This window comes from Coturnix japonica, chromosome 1 (assembly GCF_054131305.1).
Source record: "Coturnix japonica strain WE chromosome 1, WE-NBRP24, whole genome shotgun sequence".
Classification (NCBI taxonomy): domain Eukaryota; kingdom Metazoa; phylum Chordata; class Aves; order Galliformes; family Phasianidae; genus Coturnix; species Coturnix japonica.
The window spans coordinates 133,316,704-133,343,579 of NC_140663.1; the positions used below are offsets into that span (position 1 = coordinate 133,316,704).

The 26,876-nt window shown below is 40.3% G+C and overlaps 1 protein-coding gene across 14 annotated transcripts in view; it reads right to left on the minus strand.

Annotated features, from left to right (window-relative positions):
• The window catches only part of FARP1 (FERM, ARH/RhoGEF and pleckstrin domain protein 1), a 195,574-nt gene that overhangs the window by 71,910 nt on the left and 96,788 nt on the right, over positions 1-26,876 (minus strand). For all 14 annotated transcript variants that reach the window (XM_085535944.1, XM_085535943.1, XM_085535939.1 and 11 more), the window contains one exon: positions 4,221-4,325. In XM_085535944.1, coding sequence (XP_085392070.1) covers positions 4,221-4,325 — 105 coding nt within the window. The remainder of the gene's footprint in view (positions 1-4,220; positions 4,326-26,876) is intronic.

Sequence of the window (26,876 nt, forward strand, 5' to 3'; positions counted from 1 at the left end):
AATCACCTATCCTCCTTCGTTGGGTTGTAGAAGATAAAAGCCAAATGACTCACAGAAACTAGGGAAGTGTGACAGCTCACCATCTCCGGCTGATAACGGTGCCCAACATTTGTATTTTGTTATCTCAATTGCACGAAGCCTTCCTCAGAGACTTCTAGAACTTGTAGAGGAACATCCTACAGCCTTCACAATGGTTGAAGGCAGCAACAAACAAATTAACTGAGTCTTTCTCATACCATTACATATTCAATACGTATTGAAAAGAATACACCTCTGACCTTGCATAATTTCAGGTTATGTAGATACTGAAACATCCTAAAAACATCAGTTTTCAAAGATCACCTCAGAAACCAGACAGAAACAGGCCTATTTGGTGGCTGTAGCTGTAACAATGTTGTTTGCTATTTCTGTAATTACTTTATGAGTGCTCCCCATTAGCAAAGTCCTCACGTTCTCGTCCTTTTAAACTCACTAATGCTTCTCAATGGAATTCTTTTTATGTTTTTCAGCCTGGGAAAGTTTTTTTCTTTGGAAGGGCTAAAGAAAGTTGGGTACACAAGAATAGGAAAATAACATTTATCGCTTGTTAAACTGGTTCTGACACTTTTTGGCATTTCAGTAACTTCAACTGTTTTTTTTTTTTCCTTCAGAAAGTTGGCATGTACATCATCTGCTACGAAGGGCCAGGGACCTTGCCAGGTTTAGTGGAGGAAAAAGAAGCCAGAATATGAAAAAGCTAATTTACGAGAATATGGGAGGCATGTATTTTAGTTGATACAAAACAAAATCTCTTTTTTTCCAGAGGAAATTTATGTTACAGCATGAGCACAGTAAGTGTGTCATTTCTTTCCCCATTTTTCCAATTTTTACTACAAGTTCCAGCATCCTTTACCAGACTGCTGAATGCCAGAGTAAACTGAATGTACATAGGGAGTGATTAAAAAGGTGGAGCAAGACAAAGACTTCTACACTGTCACCAAACCCAGGCAATCAAAACTTACACATCACGCAGCTCTAAGGCTGTATCTCTACACAGCCAATCTAAGATTGATTTGTAAGCTGGAGAGGAAGAACAATGTGAGGATTGACTTAGGATCTCGGTTTTCCCTTTTCTTTGGAACTACAAAGGCTAGATTATTTATTTTTGAAGCAATGTCTGGCATTCTGCAGTAGTGACTGGACTGGAGCAGCTGGAGAACTGGGGCAGACATCAAGTATGATGAAACTCTGTAAAATCCCAGGCTTAGCAACAATGCCTCATTTCTCTCCATGCTGGGGGAAAGTGCAGCCCTCATGTTCACCTCTCATGCACGTAATCTCTTCTACATACACAGCACACTTGAACATATATGTATGCTTCTGGGCACCATGACATATAACTGTCAACATGTAATACATGAAGACTGGAGCCTGGAACGTTGAAACAAACACAGCTGAACTACGAATGCAGCTTCACATACATATGATTACATCCAAACAAATAGACTGCAAATATTTATTTTGCCTTTGCCATTGCCCTCTTCTCTGGACAAGCAATTAATTATCTTCAGATGATGTGAATGCAAAATACGTACGTGTGTTTTATTTCTTAGATACAGAACTGACCACAATTTATTTATTTGCACAATGCTTGAATTCTCCATTACAGCCATTACAAAGCTCAACAAGTTTTAAATCCCACAGGAGCATTTGTCTCAGCTGCACCATAGAAACTGAGAATTACAATTTAAATGTAAGTATCACTCTCATCCAGAAAGCTGATGCACGCTAAAGCAATGATTCATAATCAAATCTTCTGCTGCAACAGCTTCTGCAAGTTGCTTTCAGAATACAATGGAATACAGAATAGAATAGCTCTGTTGGAAGGGAACAACAAAGATCAAGTCCAACTGCCTGACCACTAAACAAAAGTTAAAATATAGTAATGAAGGCATTATCTAAGTCTCTCTTGAACACTTAAAGGCATGAGGCATCAACCACTTCGCTAGGAACCTTCATCCTGTGTCTGACCACCCTCATGGTCAATTTTTTCATAACATCCATTCTGAACATCCTGTGGCACACGTTTGTGCCATTCCCATGCATCCTTACAATCACAGAATCATTAGGGTTGGAAAAGACCACTAAGATTATCCAACCATCAAACAGGAGCCTAGCAGAGGGTCCTATCATCAGTGAGAAGCAACCAGCAACTCCCTTTGCTTCCCCTCCTCAGGATGTTGCAGAGAGCGATACAGCTCCTTCTGCACCTTCTTTTCTCCAGAATGCACAAATCAGATGTCCTCAGTCTCTCCCTGTAGGACATGTCTCCCAGATTCATTACCATCTTCACTGATTTCCTCTCAATGCTTTCAAGGACCTTAACATTCTTTTTATACCATGAAGCCTACCTAAAGATATTAATTCCACTGAAATTCACAGCAGAGGCACATCTGTCTAGACACAGGCTAGATTTGGGGATATCCCCCTTTTTGAACAGCTAATATCCAACTGGTGGATAAACTGACCAGCACTTTCAGGTACTTGACAAGTACTTCCTTTTGAAAGAGTAGGAGCTATACGAGTTACCATCCTTGATGCATGCAGACATTTTCCTTTAGGTCAAACTGGGAACAAACTTGGGGCTTTCTTTCTGCCTTCCTCTTCATCAGAGCCCTAGATCCCCCACTGAGATCATCTGGATGTATTTCCAGCCTGCCGCTGCAATGGCCTCAGGCACTGGCAGCACTTCAATCCCTCCCGTGTTCTGCCTCAAGCAAATAAACCATTTTGTTTTCACAAGACTGAAAACTGTTAGTTTACTTCAGGTCTCTGAGCAAAACACAGAGGGTCATCTATTTGAAACTTAATGACCTGTGAAGTAGAGAAGGTTGATCAAGTGACCTTCGCTATTTTTCAGAAAACTAAAAAGCAACTGTACTATTAGACAGTCCAACTAGACAGTAGGATTTGTTTCAGCTTTACCTACATATATAAGGAATGTCAGTATGTAGTTATTAACACGGCTACAGGAGCCCCCTGTTGTAATAGCAGCAGACAGTTGCGCTGTTTTAAGGAGTTACATTAATCTCTCAAGTTACCTAAAGCATTAGCCAAGGATATCTGGCAGAATATGAAACTTCGTAGTAAACTGCATCTTCTGTAAAACCAGGAGTGAGCTGTGAAGTGCATCAGCTTTAAAAGTCAACATCCATTTTTCCAAACTTTCCTCTTAAATATAGTTATATAATGTAAAGCTTTACAACCTATTCTGTTCAGTTTTAGTGCTTCCATAAGCCCGCACTACGGCACGACAACATGTTACTGCAGCAGCTAAATCCTCCCTGTCCTCTGGTTAAGAAATACTGCTCCTTTGAGAGAAAATTTGTATATAGATAGAAATAGATCTTTTTCAAATTGCCTTAAGTCACTTCCTTCAGATCAGTCAGGTTACTGATGCAGAATTCACTGCATAGACAGCAGATTCAGCATGAACTAGAACATACCAGTCAAACAACCCAGATACTGAGCAGACATGTCAGGAGGTCACATTTGAGAACTAAAGTGAAGTAAACCTCAGAACAAAAGCCATTAGAGACTGGGAAGTCACTTGCCTTTGGCTTTTTCTGCTACAGGATACCGTTCCCACCCTGGAAGCATTAATGCAATGTCTGATTGTTGTCAGTAGCTGTTCTGAACCCAAAGTGTCAGGACCAGAACACCTGCTTGTGTCACACAGCTCCATATAAAGGACTTTCAGCAGCTTATTTGTAGGTTGTTTCTTTTCTGTTCCTTATTTTTCTTTTTTATTAACCTCGTTCTATTTTATCTAATCGTCTTCTCGTTCCAAGATGTTTTTCACTGAACTCCATCATAATCACTGCAACTTTTGTCTGCAGACTCCACACTCCAAATTACTTGTGACTGCAAAATCAGAGCTGAGACTCTCCAGAAGTCCTGCTGCTGGCTGCTCTACTGCAATTGATAAAAATAAAACTCTTTTCCAACTCGTGTTTGAATTGGCTGCTACTTTCAACCCAGATGAAACCTGACAGGAGTAATCAGGTTTTAAAAACGTTTCTTCAAATCCAGCAGGCAAGAGTTTTTTTTTTTTAAATAAAATATGTTTTTTTTTCTCTTTTGAAATTCAGGATTAAACATACCTTGTAAGTAGGGAGCTGGAAAATAGAATAAAGTGCATATGTAGATGAAAACCGGGTGAAAATTAACTTATTACATACCATCATCTTTTTATGGTCTGGGAACTCAAGGCCAAAATAGTCACCTTCAACAAGGTTCAGGTGGTTGCAAACGGCGTCATGCAAGACTTTCCCTGGAGCTCTTTGCTGTAAGAAGAAAACAAAGCCTAGGGTTAAATGCTGCAGATTAACAAGGACGCTTTTAATTAGTGGCAAAAAAATTACTGCGCTGAGAAGTCATCTTGCAAACAACACTGTCAATGCAGCTAACAAAATCAGCAGTTGTTCCAGCCATACCCACAGGGCAGTTGAAAATAATTACGCTAGTTTTAAAGCCATGGAAAATATCTATTCATCTCTGGATGGCAGCTCTCCATCAACCTTTAGTACATGTTTGGTTTTAAGAGGAAAATACTATAGAACAGAAAAGAGCTATGAAGCACTGAAGCTGGTCAAGGCACCTCTGTGCTACTCTCACAAGAGCTAATGAGTAAATCAGAGGATTTGAGAGCTAACGTTTCCTTCCACGCTGTAAACATCTTCCTGCTACAAAGACCAGATGTTCAGCCCAATATTAGCTCCCAGAGACACGGTTTTGCTGATTGTGAGGATTTTTCTCATCAGCACATCAGTTAAATCCACACCTGCCGCCAATACCACAAATTACAACACACCAGCAGTTCTATGGCAATAATAATAATAATAAATAAAAAAAAACAATGAAAAACACTATGCTTCCTCAGTATAAAAAGGCCAATCACTGACATCAAATATTTTGTTATCTGCAGAAATGCACGTATTCTAAATCAAAGTTCCCTGAAATAGAGATTTCTAGTCACCTGCAAATAAACAGCACGAACTTCTCCATTAAAAGAGACCCACGGTCCTGATCACACCCCAGCCAAGTACCCCTGTGCTCAGCTTACAGACTCACCCTTTTCCTTTCTGCCCAGTAAATAATTATGAGATCAAAATGAAACAGAAACAGTGAACAAAACAAAACCATTAGGGCAGCCAAGCCAGTCAGCTGAATCAGAAAGGACAAACCTAAGCCCAGGTTCCTGCATCTCCATCAGGCTTAATGCTGTTATAATCTGAAATTTGTCATGATGGTGTTTGGTCTCTGTTTCACCACACACAAAAAAATATCCAAGCCCTCATACTTTTCCACCTAATTCCACCAGGGTAATTCCTGATTTCCAGCCACAATTCTAAGTACGAAATATCTTTCCAAGGGAAATTTAGCTAGCATTGCCTAATATGACTTGTGAAAAGTCAATACTCAGTAACAAAGCTCACAAATTAGGGACGCCCATTTTCTGAGGCAGGAACATGCCACCACGGTGGCACTTCCACCCAGGTGATGCAGGAGGACACAGTGACACAACCCATCATGGTTGGCCAACTTTGAGAGTGAAGTTGCAAAGGAAAAGCCAAATCTACCTCCAAAGGAACTTGCAGAGCAGGTTTCTGCTCAAGGTTTCTGCCTCTAACAGACCTATGCAACCAGGAAGCAATGTTCCCTTACAATGCTTTATTAACTGTTTGTTAATGTTAACACCCATGCTACCCTACCACACAAGGTCAGTGGAGGAGAGCAAGCCTGTCTGATCTCAGACCAGGAGTAAAAGTAGTAGATTAAAACCTGCTGGGTGCTTTCAAACAGTTTTTGTTGTTGTTGTTGTTTTCCTTCTATGCGTTTAGACAACAAAACAACAGTCTTGTAGTATTTACATCACTCGGCATTTTCTCTGATGTATGCCTCAGTAACGTGAAATGCTTCTGACTCAAGTATGTGGAAATACAGTAATTATCCTAAACTCATCTCAGCTTTGATCAGTCGAAGTCAAAATAAAATCTGACAGTTTATTCAAGGGGAAACGCTGCACATATAAAATCTGCTGGGATTTAGAGCCTGATGACACCCCTGGCCTTGCAGGACCAGAAGGAAAAGGAACATCTAAACATGCAGGAACTCTCTGGTCTTACAGAGATGTTGATTCAGCGCTGTTCCATGACATCCTTACTAAAAAATTTAAACACAATAAATTAAAATCTCAGTCTGCTGGGTAGGGAACTGAAAAAGCAGTCACTGGGGTTGCAGCAAACACTGACAGAGGAAGCATTCAGGAATGAGTGTAACGCACCAGTGACAGCATCTGCAGCCTGCAGTAGTGTCTGACTTCAATGGGCTTACAAGGCCTATGGGACAACACCAGTTTCCTCCAGAACATGGAAGGCATTTTCCAGCTGCCAGACATGAGCTTGCTGTCATGTCTATCTTGGCCATGAGGCAAAGCTTCTTGGCTCTGTGACTGCACCCACATCTCACAAGCCACAGCTTGGCCATTTTCCCTGCTTCATTCTGGTGTGGGCTGCAGGCCTGACTCATGAGGCCCTATGAGCTCCTAATAACCGCATGCAAGTAAGGGTGTGGAGCAGAGAAAGACTATGCCATAGGAGGGCTTTTCCTTGCCATACAAGCCACTTCCCAATAGATGACCATCATGAAAGCCTCAAACACTGAGATGAGGAAGGGCTGAGAAGGTTGTTGATATGTCCTGATGCTGAGAGAGGAAGAAGAGGAGGCAGAAGTCTTCAGCCTGTCTTCATAGGGGAGGTTCTCCAGTCCCCTTCAACCATCTCTCCATGAAGAAGTTCTTCTTAATATCTTATCTAATCTTACCCTGGCACAACTTGAGGCTGTCAAACAATGAAGAAAGACTGCAACTCCAAGAGGCAACACCTCCTACCAAAATACCTATCTATGAATGCTGGCAATGAACTTTTGCTAAGCAAAACAGCTGTACTCTTTCACTCTTGGTAACAAGTTGTCCAAACACCTGCTCAACAGGATTCAGTTTAGAGATGAATCCCAGCCACACTGACAGCAAGAAATCGCTATTATTCTTGAGGTGGCATTTAGCTACACTGAAGTAACACTCTAATTTATTGCAGTGAAAAGAAGCTCACTGATTTCAAGCCACGTATCTTTATTGCTTAATGTATTTTGAACTGGCCTTTCATTCCGTACTGTGAAATTACATTTTAAAAGTCACTTTACATTTTCAGGGAATGTCAGGCCACTCACTTCTACATTATAAATAATGTACATCACCACATTTAGCTGCAAGCTATGAAGGCACCCAAAGTAGCCTACCTTAAGGATCATGCATTATTTCAGTCTTATTCAATTTCCCTCTACTTCCACAAAAATCTCCAACAGTAAGTTGCTTATATTCTTCCACTGGTTAAAACTGTAATAGATTTAACAATTCTTTAACATTCCAGAGACTTCCGATCATAAAATAATCTCTCTACACACAGGTTTAGACCATCCTTTGGCACAGAGTGAAATGCAGATTTATTTATTTATTTGTTTAAAAGGAAATGCACAGCACAATCTGGAAAATGTCCAAAACATTAAAAGAAGGGAGTTTGGGGCATGTTATTCTCATCCTCCCAGCAATTAATTTAGCAGGCATTTCACTAACCATCTACCAAACAGATGTGTTAGCTTAGGACCAAGCAGTGATGAACTATTTTTATCTGACTAGCCAACTTTCACTGAAAGCCTTTTTCATTTGTTTTTACTTTGTTGAGCAGTAAAATCGAGCTAAAACAACAACAAAAATCTCTACAAAAACACAAGTAACCAATTTATCTGGAACGTCTAAAAATATGTCTCATCAGTCTTTTGGCCAAAGCAAGAGACAGCTTCATGAGGAAGCACTTTCTATTTGCTTCTTCCTTCTTTCCTTAAGGCCCTGCTCCTGTCATGTTTTGAGCGCTCAGAACCAAAATGGGGCAATCTGGCAAAGCCAAATATTTCAGGTTACTGTGATTTCCAAAGCATTTTATACTTCAGTTTAACAACTGTCTTGAAATGATAATGAAAACTTTGCCCGGTATTTTCCTAAGCATTTCTGAAGTTGTATTAAGTCACAGTCAATACTAAAAATAACAACTCCATGTTCTTAACAGTATGAATTTTCTCAGTTATTCAAAATTGTTAAAAATTATATATGTATCTACAACTCTGAAAGGAAGAAAAAGCATGAAGTGTTCGCGATAAGCAAACAGCATAAAAATAACCTCAAAGATGAGACTGAGCAACAGAGTTCTTAAATAACTGGCAAAAATTTATACTCAAAAGTAGGCTTGAAAACTACTTGTAATGCAACAATTCTGACAGCATCTGAAGACAAATTCCATATTTTATCCTGTTCTCTTTTCTGGCATAAAATGAAATGCATATTTGATGTTTAACAAAAGTCTACTACTCAAAGAGTGGGTTAAAAGCAATAAGGACTGGTCTGGATATCATTCCTCTAGACCTAACACTGCCAAGATACCTGGAGATACCTCTGCCCTTTTTCTCCTCTCCTCGCTTTCAAAGTGTAGGTGTTAATCCTATAGGAAGGATTAGATGACTACAAAAATAGCTTTAGATCATACAGATAGCTCTTAAACCTGAGCTTACTAGTTTTTAGTTTACTGTTCAGCATACGCTGGGAAGTCTTGAAGAAGTGGGCTTTGCCATGTTCAGTGCCAAGCAGCAGCCTGTTCCTGCTGGGACACAAGAATCAGGGTGTAAGAAAAACACCACAGTTGGTCACATTCTTAACACTGAAAGATGATGCCCTCAGGGTGTGTGCCCTACACACCCTTACGTGCTGGCAAAGAAATTAAGTCCTACCTTTTGAAGGACTACCATTAGGCATGTGGGCCCTCACTTTGCACTGCAGCCAAGGGATCAACCCCATTAGGAGGGATGGAGCAGAAGGAGCACATTTCCATGATAAACCAAAGGCACCTCATTCCTTTTAAGATACTTCCACTGTAACACCGTTGAAGGCTCCACTCCTGGAACGTATCCCACATGCTTTTGCACAGGCTGTGTGCATACACTCAAAGGCAGGACGGAGGCCAAATGGAGTAACAAAATAAGTCCCTTATACTACACTAAAAAAGGCAATTGATCATCTGCCATACATGTACAATATGACCATTTAGCATTCCTTTCTTTGTAGGTTTCGGTGGGCTGCTTCTCTACTTTACACTCACCACATCAGCTAAACTCCCCTTAGTAGTGCTTGCCTTTCAAAGTCTGAGGTACAATTACTGAGGCCAATACAGGGAGAAGGAATTTAATGAACATCTAATTCACTCACATTTTTAGCACCTTCTTCAAAAGAAACACATAATTATCTGCTTTTGAATATATGTAGATTTGTACCTGTAGAATTTCTGCCTGTGATAAACTGGCTTATGTCAAAAGCAGAAGGACTGTTGTGACTAGACTTGAAACTCTCTCTTCTGATTCCCCAAATCAACGTTAGTACAAATACCCAAATATAAAATTCAGGTGAAAATTAAACACTTAATAGGAAAAGAAGCAAAATATTATTGCTGCTTCTAAATCCTCTTCTTTAATAGTTAAGTATTGCAGGAATAAAAAGGAAAAGATGACTTAGCAATGCTAATGTAAAGTATCATGATAAGGGTATTTTCACTTGTTTTTGATTAAATTTTTAATCAAACTTGAGAGTTTACTGTAGCTGAATTTTGTATTGGTCTGACAGCACTCTCAAGTGTCTCCAGACCTCTATAATTACAGTGCAGTAAAGCTGCTGGGACTGGAGGCTCTGTTTGGTCTCTTTTTACTTGGCTCATAAAATCACTGCTTTATAACTTAATGGGAAGATACAATCCACTTTGTATTGTATATGCTATTTCTTAATTCAAGTGAGGAGACAGATAAATGAGAAGAGATGGGTATAACGATCCAATTGCTTCACTTCTTTGCAGTTCTAACCAACGCAGACTGATAATATTTTTGAATGTATTTCCTGCTATCAAATTACTCTAATTTCTACTTGATGAGGAGCTTGTTAATGTAGAACCAGCAACAACTACTGTGAAACATAGGTTAAGCTCTTCTTGAACACAGTAAGTTCCATACTAATAACATGTTGAGTGACTTCTTTATAGTAAGGCTGACAGAGCACTGGAACAGGCTGCCCAGAGAGGCTGTGGAGTTTCCTTCTATGGAGATACTGAAGACCCCTCTGGACGCCTACCTGTGAGGCCTATTGTACGGAACCTGCTTTAGCAGAGGCATTGGACTTGGTGATTTCTTGAGGTTCCTTTCAACCCCTGCAATTCTGTGATTCTGTGAAACAAGTGGAGCCCTTTGTGAAGAAGAGACTGGAAAGAAAGGGGTGCACTATTGCAGCCTGGTGAGCTTCCTTGTCAGGTGGCTTTAGGAACACAGTCCCACAGAAGAATTCATTTTGCACCAATACCAAAATCTGGAACTTTAGAGCCACAGATACTAAAAACAAAATAACTTTTCTTTACCATCATTTCAAAAGCACACTGTGAACAAGAAAAAAATGAGGCATTAAAAGAACAATGAAAAAGCTTACTAAAAATACGTCATATTATTCCCTAAAATTAGCTCTGGCAATTGCTGAGTCATCTCTGCCTAATTCTACTAGCAAAGCAAAATCGTGGTTTGTGAATCCGCTTTCTCCCATTAGCAAGGCAAACATCCACTGCTGGAAGAGACTATTTTCCTTTCTGCAGAGCTGACACAGAATGGGGATGACTCGCAAGAGCCAGAACCAGTCTGTCATGAATTTCAGTTCTTGAAGTGAGTTGCAGGGCATGTGCATGAAACTTATGATCTCAAGCAAATAACTGCAAAAAAATGGAAGGCTAAATGGCTTCTATAAGCCAGGTCCACATTAACAATGCTTGCCTGAAAAGGTACATTGGCTAAGGGGAAGCTTGCTGAGGGGTTTGACGAGTGAGGAGGCCACCGCAAAGCTATCCCAAACACAACAGCAAAACCCTTAGTGGAGACCAAGGGATGCCAAGAGTCTCTGACAGAGACTGCCTCTGCATAGTCTATACTTCATTGAGGGCCATGAGGAGTGACTGAGCAGATGCCTCCAGCAGGATGGCACTGGCTGTGTCCCACAGCTATGGGCACAGCCTGCTGCAGCATGAGGATGCCCACAGCCCAACCACAGCGTGAGCACGGCGGCCGCTGGCTTTGGAAAACACACATCACAAGCCCTGTTTTCAGAGAGAATTTGATGTGAAGCTGATAGAACCTCATTTTTCATAAAGTTTGCTTTATGGAAAGTTGCTTTCCTGAAGCTGAGCTCTGGAAGTAAGTATATACCTGTCAAATGAATGTTGATATTACTTTCCTTCCCTGCAAGCAAAAAACTGAATGAATTTAACCCTTGGCCTCAGCGCTATTTAGCAGCACAGTGTGTTCCTTGTTTCTTCAGAAGAGCTGAAACTGAAGTTCAGAACACTCATTAAAAATACCTCAGATTGAATTTCATAGTCCAGAACTTTTGAAAAGGAATATAATGGTACCATTCAGTGCTCTCAGTGTAATTCAGCAGTGTAGCAGCCAGCATGTAACGGGGGATAGAAACCCCAATCTCTGTGACACCCCCTCTACCCTTTGCCTCCTAATTTTCCACTCCTTTATGTTTCAAGGCAAAAAAAAAAACACTTGATCACCTTCTAGGGTTCTCTCTTTTAAAAAACCTTAATTAGTGTTTTGAGATGAAAATAAAATCATTCTATTATTCAGAACCCTTCCTCCTCTGGTCTGTTTTCTTTTCAACTTTTCCTCACTTTGTTTAGCTACAAATAAACACTTTACTGAATTGAAGGAACAGGAATTTCTGAAGTCAACTGTTAGACCTGAAACCTGAGATTACAGAAAATTATGACTATACTGGAGTTATTAACTACAAAACCAGACTGAGGTGCAAGAGGCCTCAGCAAGTAACTAGTAAGAATTTACTATTCTTATTTGGATGTGTTTTATTTTAGCCATGATTCTAAAACAAAAACCTTTGAAGAAATCATTTCAGTGTGAGAACTTGGGCCTAGAAAAAAAAATAACAGGCAAAATATGAGATCCTAGATCGAAAGCAAAATCAAACCTAACAGCCAAAGCTTCAGATAATCTCTCTTCAGTTCTGCAGCACTCTCAACATGGGCATTAATTAATCTGAGCAAGACCTGACACTATCCAGAGCAGCACGCATTTTACCTTTTTGCTTTATTAGAGCAAGGAAGCCCATTTTAACAACAGAGCACAGAATTTTTCATGACCAGATTGTTAACTTGAAAGTGCAACCTTAAATGAAGCCTTCAGGCTACAGCTGCAGCTAACCTTAATGCATTCATCTTAGATCTTGCCTTCAGTGAGGCTACTGCTCCAACAGGATCTCCTGCTCCCCAGCCACAATGTGAGGCACAACAAGGAAGGTAATCCTGCATGAAACAATTAGGGCTTTCTGTATCATCTGCTTGGTCCCATCTTGCAAATCTGACATAGACAGGCTAAGGAAAAGCTTGACTATAGCATGCTGTGATTCCTCCAAATTAGATGGGGAGCCATACAGTATTTTATGTATCAATACAAAACTGAAATGGTCCTGAGTAAGTTTCTGATGAACCAAACACAGACACAAAAATGGTTTTGAGGAACTGAACCTTCCACGTGCAAAATATAAGCCTCAGAAACTACTTAATAATTAGGGAACCAAAAGGTACTAAGTTTTGGGTTGTTTTTTATCAGTCAGGTTTCCCATATGTAAGAGTTTCTTGTCTGGTCTTGATTGGCCGCCAACCTGACAGACTCAAACAGCTCAGTAACAATAAATGATAGGAAGCAGGCAACACTTCTCTAAGCAGCCTCATGAAATTGATGAATACATTATGAATCTAAATGTTGTTCTTAACATATAAAGAAAACAACTTTAGGATACATCAAACAACAAGGAGACAGGGACAACTGCCTATATGTTTAATGAATTGCAGTAGAAGGCACAAGCTCTGTGTTAGATGCATCACTGGTTGGCACACAAAGCAGAGAGAAAAGGAGTGGAATCAGTGTAGTGAGTGTCCTTCTTACACTAGCAGGTTTCAGAGGCCCCTCACAACTATACAGTTTAAATCATGTTTTAAAGGGAAAATAAAAAATACCGCCTCCCTTATTAATACAGCAAAACAGGTCTTCAGAAACATTCTCAGACCTAAAGATGCTGGCACTGCACCCATCCAGCATTAAACAGCAACAGCACAAACAGAGCATAGACTTGCTTATGTATTTGTGGTAAATTAGAGAAAGAAGCGGTGTGCAGAGGTGGAAGGCTGGGGGAGAAAGGCCAGCAGGACTTGTGAGCTGCACATGAGTTTGGCTGAGAAGAGCAGACAAAAGATGGACAAAAAGCCTCCGAGCAATCTTCAGGGTGCTGCCCCTGACTAGGAACAAGGTTTTATTCTAGAGCTCTGATGAACTTAGAATACGCAACTTTCATCTGATTTCCCACCCCTTTTTCTGTATCCATGTGTGTGCACGTGCATGCCTTGCAGAATTATCTGTGCCTGCAGCTGATGTGCAACACTTGAGAAATAGCTCACATGTTCCCACTTCACTGCTCATTTAACTGTGTTCAAGCCCGGAGATTCCAAAGATATCTGCTTTCTGTCACTCAGATAGAGGCTTCAAATTTCAAAGGAAAGTGGCACCATGTTATTATCACGAGTACATTAACACCGTCTCCAAAGCAGCTTTTATGGCCTCTATTTTGTTTTTAAAGTGCTATTTTATGTTTTTTTTTTTTTCATGCTCTGTTTAAAAACATGTGTTATCCAGGCTTAGGTACTGCCATTTGGGCTTTGGACAGAATATTTAAGATCAGTCTTTAGGTACAGCAGATTTACAAAGGAGCAACTTGACTGTTTTTAAGGCCTTAATACAGTGCCATGGTATTAGATAATGCTCTGATATAAATGAGCTTCACCAGAAACAACAGGCTTTGCGGGAAACAAGCATCCTCTGTTTGGTATATGTTAAAGAGAACACTTTGGGGATGTGTTATTAAAAGCCAAACAGCAGGCTGACACTATACCACTATTTTGAATACATTCGCAGTCTTAGGTTGAGTCTCACCAGAGACAAGAGTTTTAAATCATTGGGTCTTAAGGACAATGTGTGAAACTGGGACAAGTTATGGCCTCAAGTTGCGCCAGGGCAAGTTTAGGTTGGATATTAGGAAGAACTTACTTACAGAAAGGGTAGTTAGGTACTGGAATAGGCTCCCCAGGGAGGTGGTTGAATCACCATCCCTGGATGTGTTTAAGAGCTGTTTGGATGTGGTGCTCAGAGATATGATTTAGCAGAGGGTTTTTAGAGTTAGGGTACTAGGCTGCGGTTGGACTTGATGATCTTCAAGGTCTTTTCCAACCTGGGTAATTCTATGATTCTAAGTTCTGATTTCATCTACTTCATCTTTTTTTTTTTTTTTTCCTTAGAGATAAAAACCAAATGTGCTTGAAGATGCCACACATCTCATTTTCAATTCACATTTACAAATAAGTTTATTCATTGTTAATATTCATGTAATTTCCAAATTCCTGGGCTATGGAAGAGCGATAATTTTATTTACAGCATAACAATGTAATTGGGTGTTACAAGTGATTACTTCAGAGACGCCATCTGAGTATATCAATTAAGACTGTCACAGAATTGTTAACTGTCAGGGTTTAAGCAACCATCAGAAACAAACTTCCCCATCTCATGTTTTTTATTCATAGGTAAAGCGAGATTAATCCCACCTAACTCCAAGCACTTGAGTTGCCTAAGGCAGAAGAGTAATTTCCTTAGACTCCTTCCTAATCAACAGAGTGGAAACAGGCACTTTCAGACTAAAAGCCAGTCAACCTAAAATCTGAATCATGTGGGAGCTGGCCCCTCTTTGTCCACTTTTTTATCAACTAGAGTGACTACAGTTGATACAAATGTTCTAATTGAAAGGCAATTTTCCATGGAGATATATTCTTCACAGTTGCTGCTAAGAAGCAGGGAACTGCCTGCTTAGTGCTGTTTCCGCCACGCACTGCTGAGACTGGAACTGTCAAAGCACTGAACAGAATGACATTGTTTTTCCCTGTGAACGGCTTTAGCAATATAGAAACCTTGTGATACATTTCAGGTACAGCCCCTCTTGTTAAATGCTAATTGCAATTAGAAGATCATGGATCTCTGAAGATAAAGGGCTTTAAATGTTGCTTAAAATTTAACACTGATCATTTACTAACTGGCTCATCAGAAGATTGCTCCAGGCTTGTTGTGTTTTTGAAATAGACAGGCACTTTGGTCCTTATTATGAGATTTAATAAATATCCTCCATCCTTGCCATGTTTTCATCAGCCCCCTAGAGAAGATCTGGGTTAGTATATACACTCACTTCCATCCTCTCCGCTGAGGACTACCTCACTACCAACTTCAGAAATTATCCTTCCTCATCCTAATTTACTTAGAGAAGTCAGACTACCTTGTCCTATCCTTTTAGGAGGAAGTTTTTCACACAGTAGGTGGTGACACACTAGAACAGGTTGCCCAAGGAGGTTGTGGATACCCCTTTCATGGAGGCATTCAAGGCCAGGCTGGATGTGGCTCTGGGCAGCCTGGTCTGGTGGTTGGTGACCCTGCACATAGCAGGGGGGTTGAAACTGGATGATCACTGTGGTCATGCGATCATTTTCAACCCAGGCCATTCTGTGATTCTGTGATTCTATCAGACTAAGGATAGATCACCACAAAAAAGAGAATTTCTGCATACAGAAAAGGCTGCAGTGGCATTGAACACGATCACTGCTCGCGTTACTTCTTGGTGTGTCTTTTTGCAGATTTCTAATCAAAATGCCTCCTAATGCTTGACACAGAACATCAAGCGACTAAAACAGAGAGAAGCGTACCCCTGACGCAGCACTATTATCAGTTTTTGCTTTGCTAGATTGTAAATATTTAGTAAGGTGGGGATTAAAATTACTTGGTACTGAACAGCTTGAGACGTCTTGTCTACCCCTACAAATCAAACAAGGTCTTGGCCTGAGGCATGGCTTAAGCTTCGAAGAGTGAGAAAGATACATGGACCCATGTGTCACTGGCATGCGGCTGGCTTCTTAATTCTTAATAGCTCATCAGTACACATTGGCAGGTTCACGCAAGCTGAATGAAGGTAGTGATTGCTGAGTCCCAGTGGGAGACTGCTGCACAGCAAAGCCTGAGGGAGGTGAGGGAGGTGGCCACTATATCCCATGTCAGAATAAGGCCTACTGACCAAGCAAGTCTTGCATAGACACTGCAGTTCTGCTTCTAGCCACTCAGAGATCTTATCAAAGAGGAGTCTTGGACCTAAAACCAGGCTCAGAAATTGTAAAAAGGGTGGGGGAAGGAGGATTTTATCACTGGAATGTAACTTTTCTGGTACCAAATCTTAAAAAGGAATCAATGTGTATTATGGGTACTTACACCAAAGAGAGTTTTCCCCAATAACAAAGTGTGGTATACTTAGTGAAAATATTACAGAGATTAGTCCAATATTGAGTGCAGTGGGTAGTTCTCACCTGTTTTTGCCTCACAGAGGAGAGATACCGGCTATTAAGAAAGTGTGCAATTGCCAGCCACCAGTACCTGCTACTCCTCCCATGTGCTGCCACATGCCTATAGCCACAAGCTGATTCTAATTGCTCTCTGCAGCCTACTGGGAAATGGAAAGGGGCTGAAAACCAAAATGTGATCCAAAACAATAATTCAATTCCAGATAATTCATTCCATCCAACATATTGTAACTGCCAGCAGACTGCAAATAATTAAAGCTAAGAAAAGGTGAATTATATCACAGCCAGAAACTGTTCCTCCTTCACAGGGCATACACTCCCATCTTGAGCAGAAAGTAGTAGCATAGTTCTCCAGCACTGCAACTGTGGTGCTAATCACTATATATACAGATGCTGTTTAATAAGACTGATGCTTCTCTGTGACAGAAAGAGCTTCATTTGGGTTGAGAACTGCTCCCCTTTTAACTACAGTTGCACTGGATTTTCTCTGCAGTAAAATGAAGAAAAAAAATGGTAGAAAGGATACCAGAGAAAAACTCAGATTGGCCCAAATTGAGCTTGGCCTTCATCTCATTGCTGCTTTTGTTTCCCCCCTGGACTGCACTATCTTTAACTGGTTGGTACGCCTATTTCTTGTTACCATTAACATTCATAAGATATTTTGTCTACTACACTGCTTGGAACCAGATAACTGCTAACACAAAAGATATTCTGCATAGCTGACATCATCAGGACATTTTAAACTGCCTCCCAAAACTGAATTAAAATCACTGAGCTACTAAAGACAAACATTTCCAATAAAAAACGTAATTCATACCCATTAAAGTACTCTCACCACCAGCCATCGCAGGATATCCTGACATTAAATCAAATATTTGAGGAAAGGCTTATGTTTATTTTTGAGTGATGCTGGATAGATCTGGATATGTGTCCTTGCTGGAGATTTATTATTAGGGTTAGCATTACACTGAGTAATTTTAAAAGCTTGAGAGATCAAAAGATCTGCTGAGGTCATTTCTCTGACATCACATGTGGATTCAATACACTAGATAAAAATTCAAGAGACCAGATGTTTGCTGATGTGCAAAAAGTCATTCATCTGGAAAGCAGTGGAGATGTGAATTTGCCCCATCAACTATATGTCTTCAACAAAAGCATAACAGGATCTCCTCCACTTCCAATAATTACTATTAAAATCCATGACGCTCCTCCTAACTGCTTCCAGCAGTGTCTGCAAATGCTCCTAAATACAGTTTTAACTAAGGCAACAAATTTACTAAAAGCAAATGATTTCTCTTGAGGTAAATTGTGAGCTGAGTACGTGGCGCATGCAAAGCACTCACCCAGCTGTGCTGGGGGGCCAATCACACAGAATCACAGAATTGTAGGGGTTAGAAGGGACCTCCAGAGATCATCGAGTCCAACCCCCCTGCCAAAGCAGGCTCCCTACACCAGGTCACACAGGTAGGCGTCCAGGTGGGTCTTGAATATCTCCAGAGAAGGAGACTCCACCACCTCCCTGGGCAGCCTGTTCCAGTGCTCCGTCACCCTCACTGTAAAGAAGTTCTTGAACACCAAGGTGGTGTTCAAGTCACTGTACTCAGGCTGCCTAGAAATTACATTTTTAGGATGAGCTCACCATCCATACCTGTCTCTTTAGTTGCACAAGAGAAAATACATCCCGTGTGAAGACAGATCTATTGTGCATTTGAATTGAAATGCCCAGCAGGACACCTTTCCCTTCTCACTGAAGGGAGTGAATCTTCCTTCTCCTCTTGAATCAGACATCCAAACAACGAAAATCAAGCGAAATTGATCTTATTCTGGCACTTCAACACAGGTAAGATTTCACACTTTTTGCTTGCAATTTTTTCCACTTGCCTGTGAGAGGATGCACATGGCATTTTCTTCTGGAGGAGGAGGCAAGAATAGAAGGAAGATTCTTACAAAGCTGTTTATTTTAAGCAAAATAATTGTCACAAAAGGGCTTCAGTGCAATGGCAGACAAAGCACAAATAAAGAAGGTAGCACTGAGAAGATGTAATCTATAAAACCTGGGACAAGTCCCCAAAACTGAGCTATGGTACACGCCATAAGCATCAGCAGAGTCCTCTATTTTCTAAATGCATTGCACACTTACAAATTAGGACTAAATGCCAAGTGCAGGTGTCACATGTTAGTAAAAATAACTCAGTGTTGTCTTGCAGCCCATACTGAAAGTAAGTCTGTTACATAAAACACAAACAATGAGCAGTTTTCTACTAAGTATCTAGAGCACTGGTGAAAGGAAACCCAAGACTCAATAGCATAATATTCAGCGGCAGTACTCTGATCACATGAGGGACTTCCATATTCTTTTAGCCTTCAAACAATGGCTTTCAGGAGATTCACAGCACAGTATTACCCTACTGAATAAGGTCAAATGCTGACTTTGCAGACCTGTCCTGCAAGGTGCTGAGTCCTTAGCACTGCAATGCTGCTCTTCAGGAATTGAGAAGTTCACAAGGCCAGCCAGCTTGAATGGCTCACAGGACTTCTCAGAGCTCATGTGGCCCCCTGGGCAAATTTTTGCTAGCAGAAAATTGCTCAGCAGTGGTCTTCAAGTATAAAGAGGAAATTCAACCATGAAAAATGGAGATAATAGTGTTTTCTGTATAAGCTGCTGGTGAAGATCTGGAAAGCCAAATAATGGAAAAATATGCTTGTCTAATAGCAACACTTTTCCAGTCATGAAGAACAGGTATTATGAATTAAAAGAAACACTTAAGTAACTGATAGGCTGAGTCTTTCACTCCAGTATCTCCACATGGACATCAATGAGCAATCTGGAAAAGTATACCTTCTAAAATCCATTTGAAAGCTATATAATAATTATTATTACATTGAAAATATATGTTTACGCCTGCATAGCTTTTCCTTCACCTCTTAAGAGCAACAGACTGAAAAATAGCCATGGCTTGTACAATGCACGCAATTACACAGGGGGCGATTCACAGCCATGTTTTAATGACTGCATTTGCCAAAGGCAAAAATCTGCTTGCTGTTATTTCTAGAAATAGCATGCTTTGCTATAAACAGCCAGTTCTGTGTGGGGGGAAAAAAGAAAGAAAAAGAAAAGGGGGAAAAAAAAAGAACATAAAACATGCACTAATCTTTTATGTCGCAGCCAAGTGATTTGTGAAAACTGTTATTGTGTATTGCATCTAAAATGTTCTGTGCGGTCACTATTAGCCAAGTAATCTCTGCAGGGACAGTAGCGTATCTTAAGTATTCACAATAGGTTTGAAATGCTACACTGCAAATCACGATTCCTAGCATCAAAGAAACCCATACGGCATAAATAAATAGAGAAATAAATTAAGCAAACAAACAAGGCTTTCCTTTCTTTGCGGTCCACTAAAACTTACGGAGAACAACAGCTGAATGGAGGCACACAGTGAAATACTGCCCCTACACTCTCACAGGGGCAGTGAAAGAACCAAAGGCTTGTTGTGTTCCAGTCCATTTCTGATGTGTGCACGTTTGTAGAAGAGCTACTCTTTAAGTCATGCCTCCCATTTTATTGCATTGGCCACGACATCAGAGGTAGATGGTGGTGGTGTGGCACTACAGGTTGACCCTTCCCACCCATACCCAATTCCACTTTGTTGCTGTGTGACAGATGGCAGCAGAGGGGCAGTCTGACAGGATGGCATCTGATATAGAAGTGTATATGAAGCAACGGGGTGTAACTGAATTCCTGCATGTGGAAAAAATGGCACCCACTGACATTTATCAACACTTGCTGAGCATCTGTGGAGACCAAACAGGGGATGTGAGCACAGCAAGGCCAGGTATGATACATTTCAGCAATGGGGACAGCAACATGAAAGGCAAACCATGTTCTGGTCACACCATGACATGAAGAGCACCTCAGCTCATCTGCACCTATTGGCTAATGGTGATGACTATGTTGAAAAACAGTCTTTTGTAACTGAGAATATGCTTAATCAAATAGTGTTATTGTGCTGTTTGGATCTGTCTCTGTCATAGTTTCCATGGAAATAAACAGCAACCTGCAGTGTTTTAGCTGAAATCCGTGTCATTACAGAAATGCACACACTATCGAAGCCCAGCAAATCTCAGAACTGTATGAAGACCAGCTTCTCCCACTCCTCAGCCTTTTATTCACAGTTTAAAGCTTACAGGCAATGGAAGAAAATTTCATTTCTGATTATGTCAGGACTGAAACCATAAATATTATGTTTTTCCTGGAAATATATCTTCTTGCTTCCCTGACATTTGTTCATATGGCTAAAACAAGCTAACAAAAAACTCACCAGCCTTGTAGCCAAGTACCCCAATGAAGAGAATAACATCTAAAGCATCATCTTGAGTTTGCCTTGCATTTTCACCTCAAAAATTTGGATGCCTGAAACAACCCAAATAAAGCAACATACTGTAGATTCCTCAATAGGTGGACAGGAGTCCAAACTGGAGCTCTGACAGGAGATATGTGTCAATTTATCGCTGTCAGTTTCTGAGCTACATTTTTGCTTTTCATCTCACAAAAAAGGTGAAGACTAAAAGCAGACCCTGCCACAGAACTTACAATAAGCCTCTTAACTAATTCCAGGCGTGCAGACTTGTGTAGGCAATACATTTCTTCTGGGATTGCTGAGCTGTGAGCGGAAGGGCAAAGAGGGGACACCTGCCATCCTCCACAGCTAGGGCTGGCAAGCGTCAACCGCAAAATCATCATTTTTCCCTATAAGGTTTAGTGTCTCACAGCCAATGCAATATGACGGTAATGGTATTCCTTCGCTGAAGGTGAAGAGGAAAGAAGGAAGGATAAACACATTTCAGAGAAGACTTGGGTTGAGCAAGAACAGAGTTACACATCAAACAAACTGGCAGGGAGGAAACAAAAAAGTAAAGAAATAAGCACGCATGATATATTTTCATTATTTCTAAGCCTGCTGTTTTATCTTCAAAGAAGTAAAGACTTCCCTGATGCCTAAAAAACTAATTTAAAAAACTCTATGCCTTTTGAACAAGATTTGACCGAAACATCCCAAATAAACACGTTTTTAATGCAGGCAAAAGGATTCTTCCACAAAGAATACACGAAATCAATCATGTCTGATCACATCCCGCAGTTATTGCATATAGTGATAATTATCCCAACTCTAACAAAGAAACAACCAAACAAACCATACCAACCAACCAGAAAAATGTCACCCTTTTAATATTGCTCAAGCAAAACTCGAGCACATCAACAGCAGAAAATCTGGCACAGTGAACTGCCATGCAATTAACCTAGTTGGAATACGTCAGGCTGTTAAGATTGAAATAACATTCATTTATATGAGAAATTATTTGTGGAGAAAATTACAAGGGCACTAAAAACCATTAAAAGTGTTTTTTAAAATATATCAGCAAAAAACGAGGATTAAGAAGAATCATCATCTTCTAGAGGATGCAAGGGGAAATGTAGCGATGAAAGATGAGGAAAAGACTGAAGTACTCACTGTCTTTTTTGCTTTGGTGTTTATTAGTAAGGCCAATTGTTCCCAGGGTACCTGGCCTTTGAGTTGTAAGACAGGAAGAGAGATGAAGCCCCTGTAATCCAACAGGAAACTGCAAGTGATCTCCTCCAATGTCTGTGTGTATGGGGCTGTGCAGGATTCATCAGGAAAGGTCACAGAGCAGACCACCTTGAATGCCATTGCAAGGCGCATGTGGGGCAATCAGATGCAGTCACCATGGGTTTATGAATTGCAGGTCCTGCCTGACTAATCTGATCTCCCACTGTGAGAAGATGACCTGCTTAGTAAATGAGGAAAAGCTTTGGATGTCGTTTACCTGTTCTGTAAACTGTTTAATTCTATTTATTTCCCATACTATTTTGGAGAAACTGGCTACTCATGGCTTGGACAGGTGTACAGCTCACTGGGTGGCCAAGCTCAAAGAATCACAGTGAATGGAATTAAATCCAGTTGGCAGCAAGTCACCAGGATTGTGGTGTTCCCCTGAGCTGTGTAATAAGGCCAGTCCTGTTTAGCATTTGCATGAATGACCTGGATGTGAAGACTGAATGAACCCCTATTAAGTTTGCGTTGAGCAGACATTAAAAAGAATTTCCCTGTGGAAAAGTGGTCAAGCATTGGTAGGGGCTGCCCAGGGAAGTGGTGGAGTCCCCATTCCTCAAGGCATTTAAGAGATGTATGGATGTGGTAGTAAAGCATGTAGCTTAGTGATGGGACTTGGCTGAGTTGATGGTTGGACTTAATGATCTTGAAAGTCTTTTCCAACTTACACAATTTTATGATTCCATTATTCTGCTCCTATGTTCTCAAAGAAAGACTGAAATATAAAGGAAAATAATTTAATGATTAGCTCTGACAATACCCAGAGAATGCGCATTTTGCCTGAATGTTTAGATTACTTCCATGTTAGCTTCCCAAATATCACCAGTTAAGACTAGTTACATACCGGGCTAGACTAAACTATCTGGGAGGCAACCAGCAGGTTATTCTCACTTCATTCTCATACTGCAATTCAATCACTTTACATATTAACTTGATATTTAAGACCAACTGTTAAATTAAAGCAGATGTATATTTTTCATTGCATTACTTCTTAGGGGCAGTATAATTTCATCGATGTAATACTACATTTACAGTAACTGAATAAGCCAACAATTGAGTATTCAAATGCATAAAATACCAAACATTGCTCATTGCAAAGATGCTATTACCAGAAATGTGTATTCCTAACAACAACTTTAGAACTGATTGGGTAGATATGTAGGTAAACAAATGGGGTATAGGAAATGGAGAGTTATAAAAGCCTTGTAGGCAACCATGTACCTAAAAGGCAAAGTAAGAATGGTCAGAATTACAAAATGAACAGAAAATCAAGTAAGAATTTGTTCAAACCCACGGGCAGAAAAGATGAGCCACTATGCCCTGGAAATGGTCTACAATCTTAAGATAGTTGGAGACTACACTGATATAGTTGAATCCTTCTCAAAGCTGTGCAACAATGAAGACGATGTTGACCACACCTGAACAAAGCCAGGCATGTGTGGAAATAAAACTCAAGGAATGTTACACATTCACATCAGCCAAGGCATGGTGTTAATAAAAGAACATATGGGTTTTAACCTGCTAATGAGTATGTTTAGACTAGAAATTTGAAGAAATGTTTTAACTGGTTGATTAGTTAGGCTCTGGAAAAGTTTTCCATAGAGAAGATATGGGGCAGTAAACGTTAAGTATATTTAAGATGGAGACAGAATAAATTTCAGATGGGATTATATAACACGGCTGCTTGCAATAAGAGAGGCTATGCTCAGTAACCCAGAAAATCAAGTCTCACCCCGTATTCCCAAAGACAACCTCAAAGAACCAAGCAATACCAACTCATGATTTTGTCACAAGCATGGAATTTTTCTTTAAGTCCCCAGTACTGAAGTTGAGGGAAGAATCTGCTTTGAATTTAAAGAGAGAATAAATAAAGTGTTAGCCTGGGGATTGAGGAGAAAAACTTTTAAAATATGAACTCAGCAAGCTCAAAAACCAGAAAGCAAATAAAAAGAACAAAACATCTGTTACTTCTTAAAATCTCATGGTTTCTAAGCCACTGGGGGCAAAGAGAGGCTGATTCATGATTTCTAAATGCTGAGCTTGACAATCCAAAGAAGCAGAGTAAAGTGTGAAGGAGTCCAAAACTCAACGTACTAGAGCGCTAGAATGCCTAAAAATGGAAGAGGATAGATGCCTAATTTAAGCATTCAACTTTCAAATGAGACTTCTTGAACTTCTTTGTTGTTGCTGCTGCTGCTTTGGAGCAGCGAGCAGCTATGAGCTTCAACCACAGCCCTCTGGTTGCTCATGATCTCTTTGTCATTCTGGCCGGAATGCTTTCTGTTTTTCAGCTGCACTGAGGTCTTCTCTCCTAGTTTTGTTTCACTTCCAGCCACGGTTCCTTCTCCTCTAGAAGCTGCCTGTTTCTGAGCAAAATTCGATTGACTTATTAAGAAAAAACCTGTAAAACTAGACTGATAAATGAAGAAAACCACTGATAAATGAAGAAAATCAGGCCACAGTAAGACCTTACCATCACCTTTAGCTGCCTGAACTAATGGCAGCTAGAGAAATATATCATTACAAATAATAACAATAAAAATATAAAAAACACCAATACAATCTGCTACACTATCAGCAGTAAACCCTAGATTGTTTACAGAGTGAAACTGCTTTGACACATGATTGGGTTTTTGAAAGGTCAATCAAACCTCCAAACCTCTCATTCTCTTGTGACAAACAATTGCATTTTATTCTGGATTTCATGCAATACAGGTACTACACTGTAAGCTTTGCACACAAATCACATTTGATTTGTATGAGATTGGGTAGCTATCCCATTACCATCCAACGAGAATGGCTGTCTAAATAAAATGAGTACAAAGGATACTGACACCAAGCATAGGAACATACTCTTACATACTCTTAAACTTTTAGAAAGGTATTTCAAGCAGCTCTGAAAATCAGAGGGCACTGGAAAATTCCCTTACAAATTAGGCTACAAAATAGGTAACACTTCAATGTGTCAGTAGTAAAACAGTAACCTACTGCTCTATGCTTCTTTTCTTTTTTGTAGATACCAAGCCATACTCAAACTTTTCCACTCTCATCGCACCCTATGGGCAATGAGACTAAAGAAATAACAAACATCTGCCTCTAAATCCCTTCACAAATACAGCTCACTCAGGCTTTGGTCTTCTCTATCCCAACACCAACCATGCTTCCTATCAAATTCAAGTTTAATTAGAAAATATGGCCTCAAGACTTGGGGAGAAGTACTCATGCTGAAACTTTTCCAACAGGAAGGTGGTAAGAACACAACTTAAACCTGTGATAACCATCTAAAACTCTCCTTGTTCCTTCTGCTGGCTGGGTTCAGGAACACCTCTGTGCAAGGAATGACACTTACTTAAGGCACTCTACTCTTGTTGGTCAACACTGCCTAGTTGCCTAGACCAGTAAGGCAAAGCAAAAGCTTCTCAACAGATCTGTAATGTAAAGTCATTGCCAAAAGAATCAGAACAAAACACTGACACATCCATAAACAGAAATATGTAGGTCACTCCAGAAGTGATGCCTCCTTTTCATTTTCATGGAAAATACAACAACTACAAAGAACATAGTAATACTGTTTGATACAGCAAATTCTCATCTACAAAACACTGTTTCTCAACACAGTCACCACCATTAGCTATGCATTTTTGCCAGCCATGAATAAAAACCTGCATGCCTCCCCTGCAGGCTGAGAAAGATGGTGTTCTTCAGTGTAGAGAAGACAAAGCTCTGGGGGGACTGAACAGCGGCCTTCCAGTATCCGAATGGGGCCTACAAAAAAGCTGGGGCATGTTGTGATAGGATGAGGGGAAATGGTGTTACACTGGAAGAGGGTAGATTTAAACTAGGAAGAAATTCTTTACTGTGAGGGTGATGAGTCACTGCAACAGGTTGCCCAGGGAGGCTGTGGATGCTCCCACCATGAAGGCATTCAACACTGGGCTGGATGGGGCTTTGAGCAACCTGGTCTAGTGGGAGCTGTCCCTGTATATATCTGGGGGGTTTGGAGCTAGACGGTGCTGCAGGTCCCTGTCAACCCAAACCATTCTATGATTTATATATTTGTTTTGACCTTCCAGTTCCCCTCTGTATTTTAGAGGATGATAATAATGAAAGTAGAAAATGAGGTTATTTTTAAAATTCTTGTTAGCTGCTATTTGCTGCTTGCTGCTTGTGAACAAGTGAAAGAAGGCTGCTAGCACAGAGTTCTCAACCATCAGCTTCCCTAAAGCACTGTTACTGCTATAGCAGAATTGTTCCCTTAACCTTGAAAGCAATTGCTGTCCTTGAATTTGTATGAAAGGGTTAAATATTTTAGTGGTGAAAAACAAAAACTGTCCTGTGAGTAATAGTTTTATATTATCCCAAGGGTCGTTATTTTGTTTATAAATTACTCAGAAATTACTTTTCTATAACATAAACTCTCTTACTTGAGCACATCTCCACAGCTGCATTAGCTTGTTATGCCTGCGGTCCAGAAAATGAGAATTCAAATCTATTTCCATATTTTTTAAACATTGTTTCTGAATGCACTGTTGGAAGAAAATTACACAAGCATAATCCTGGCCGTCCTTTCCAATCTGAAAAGCAAACTACAATACAGCTAGCAGAAGAAAAGTCTACT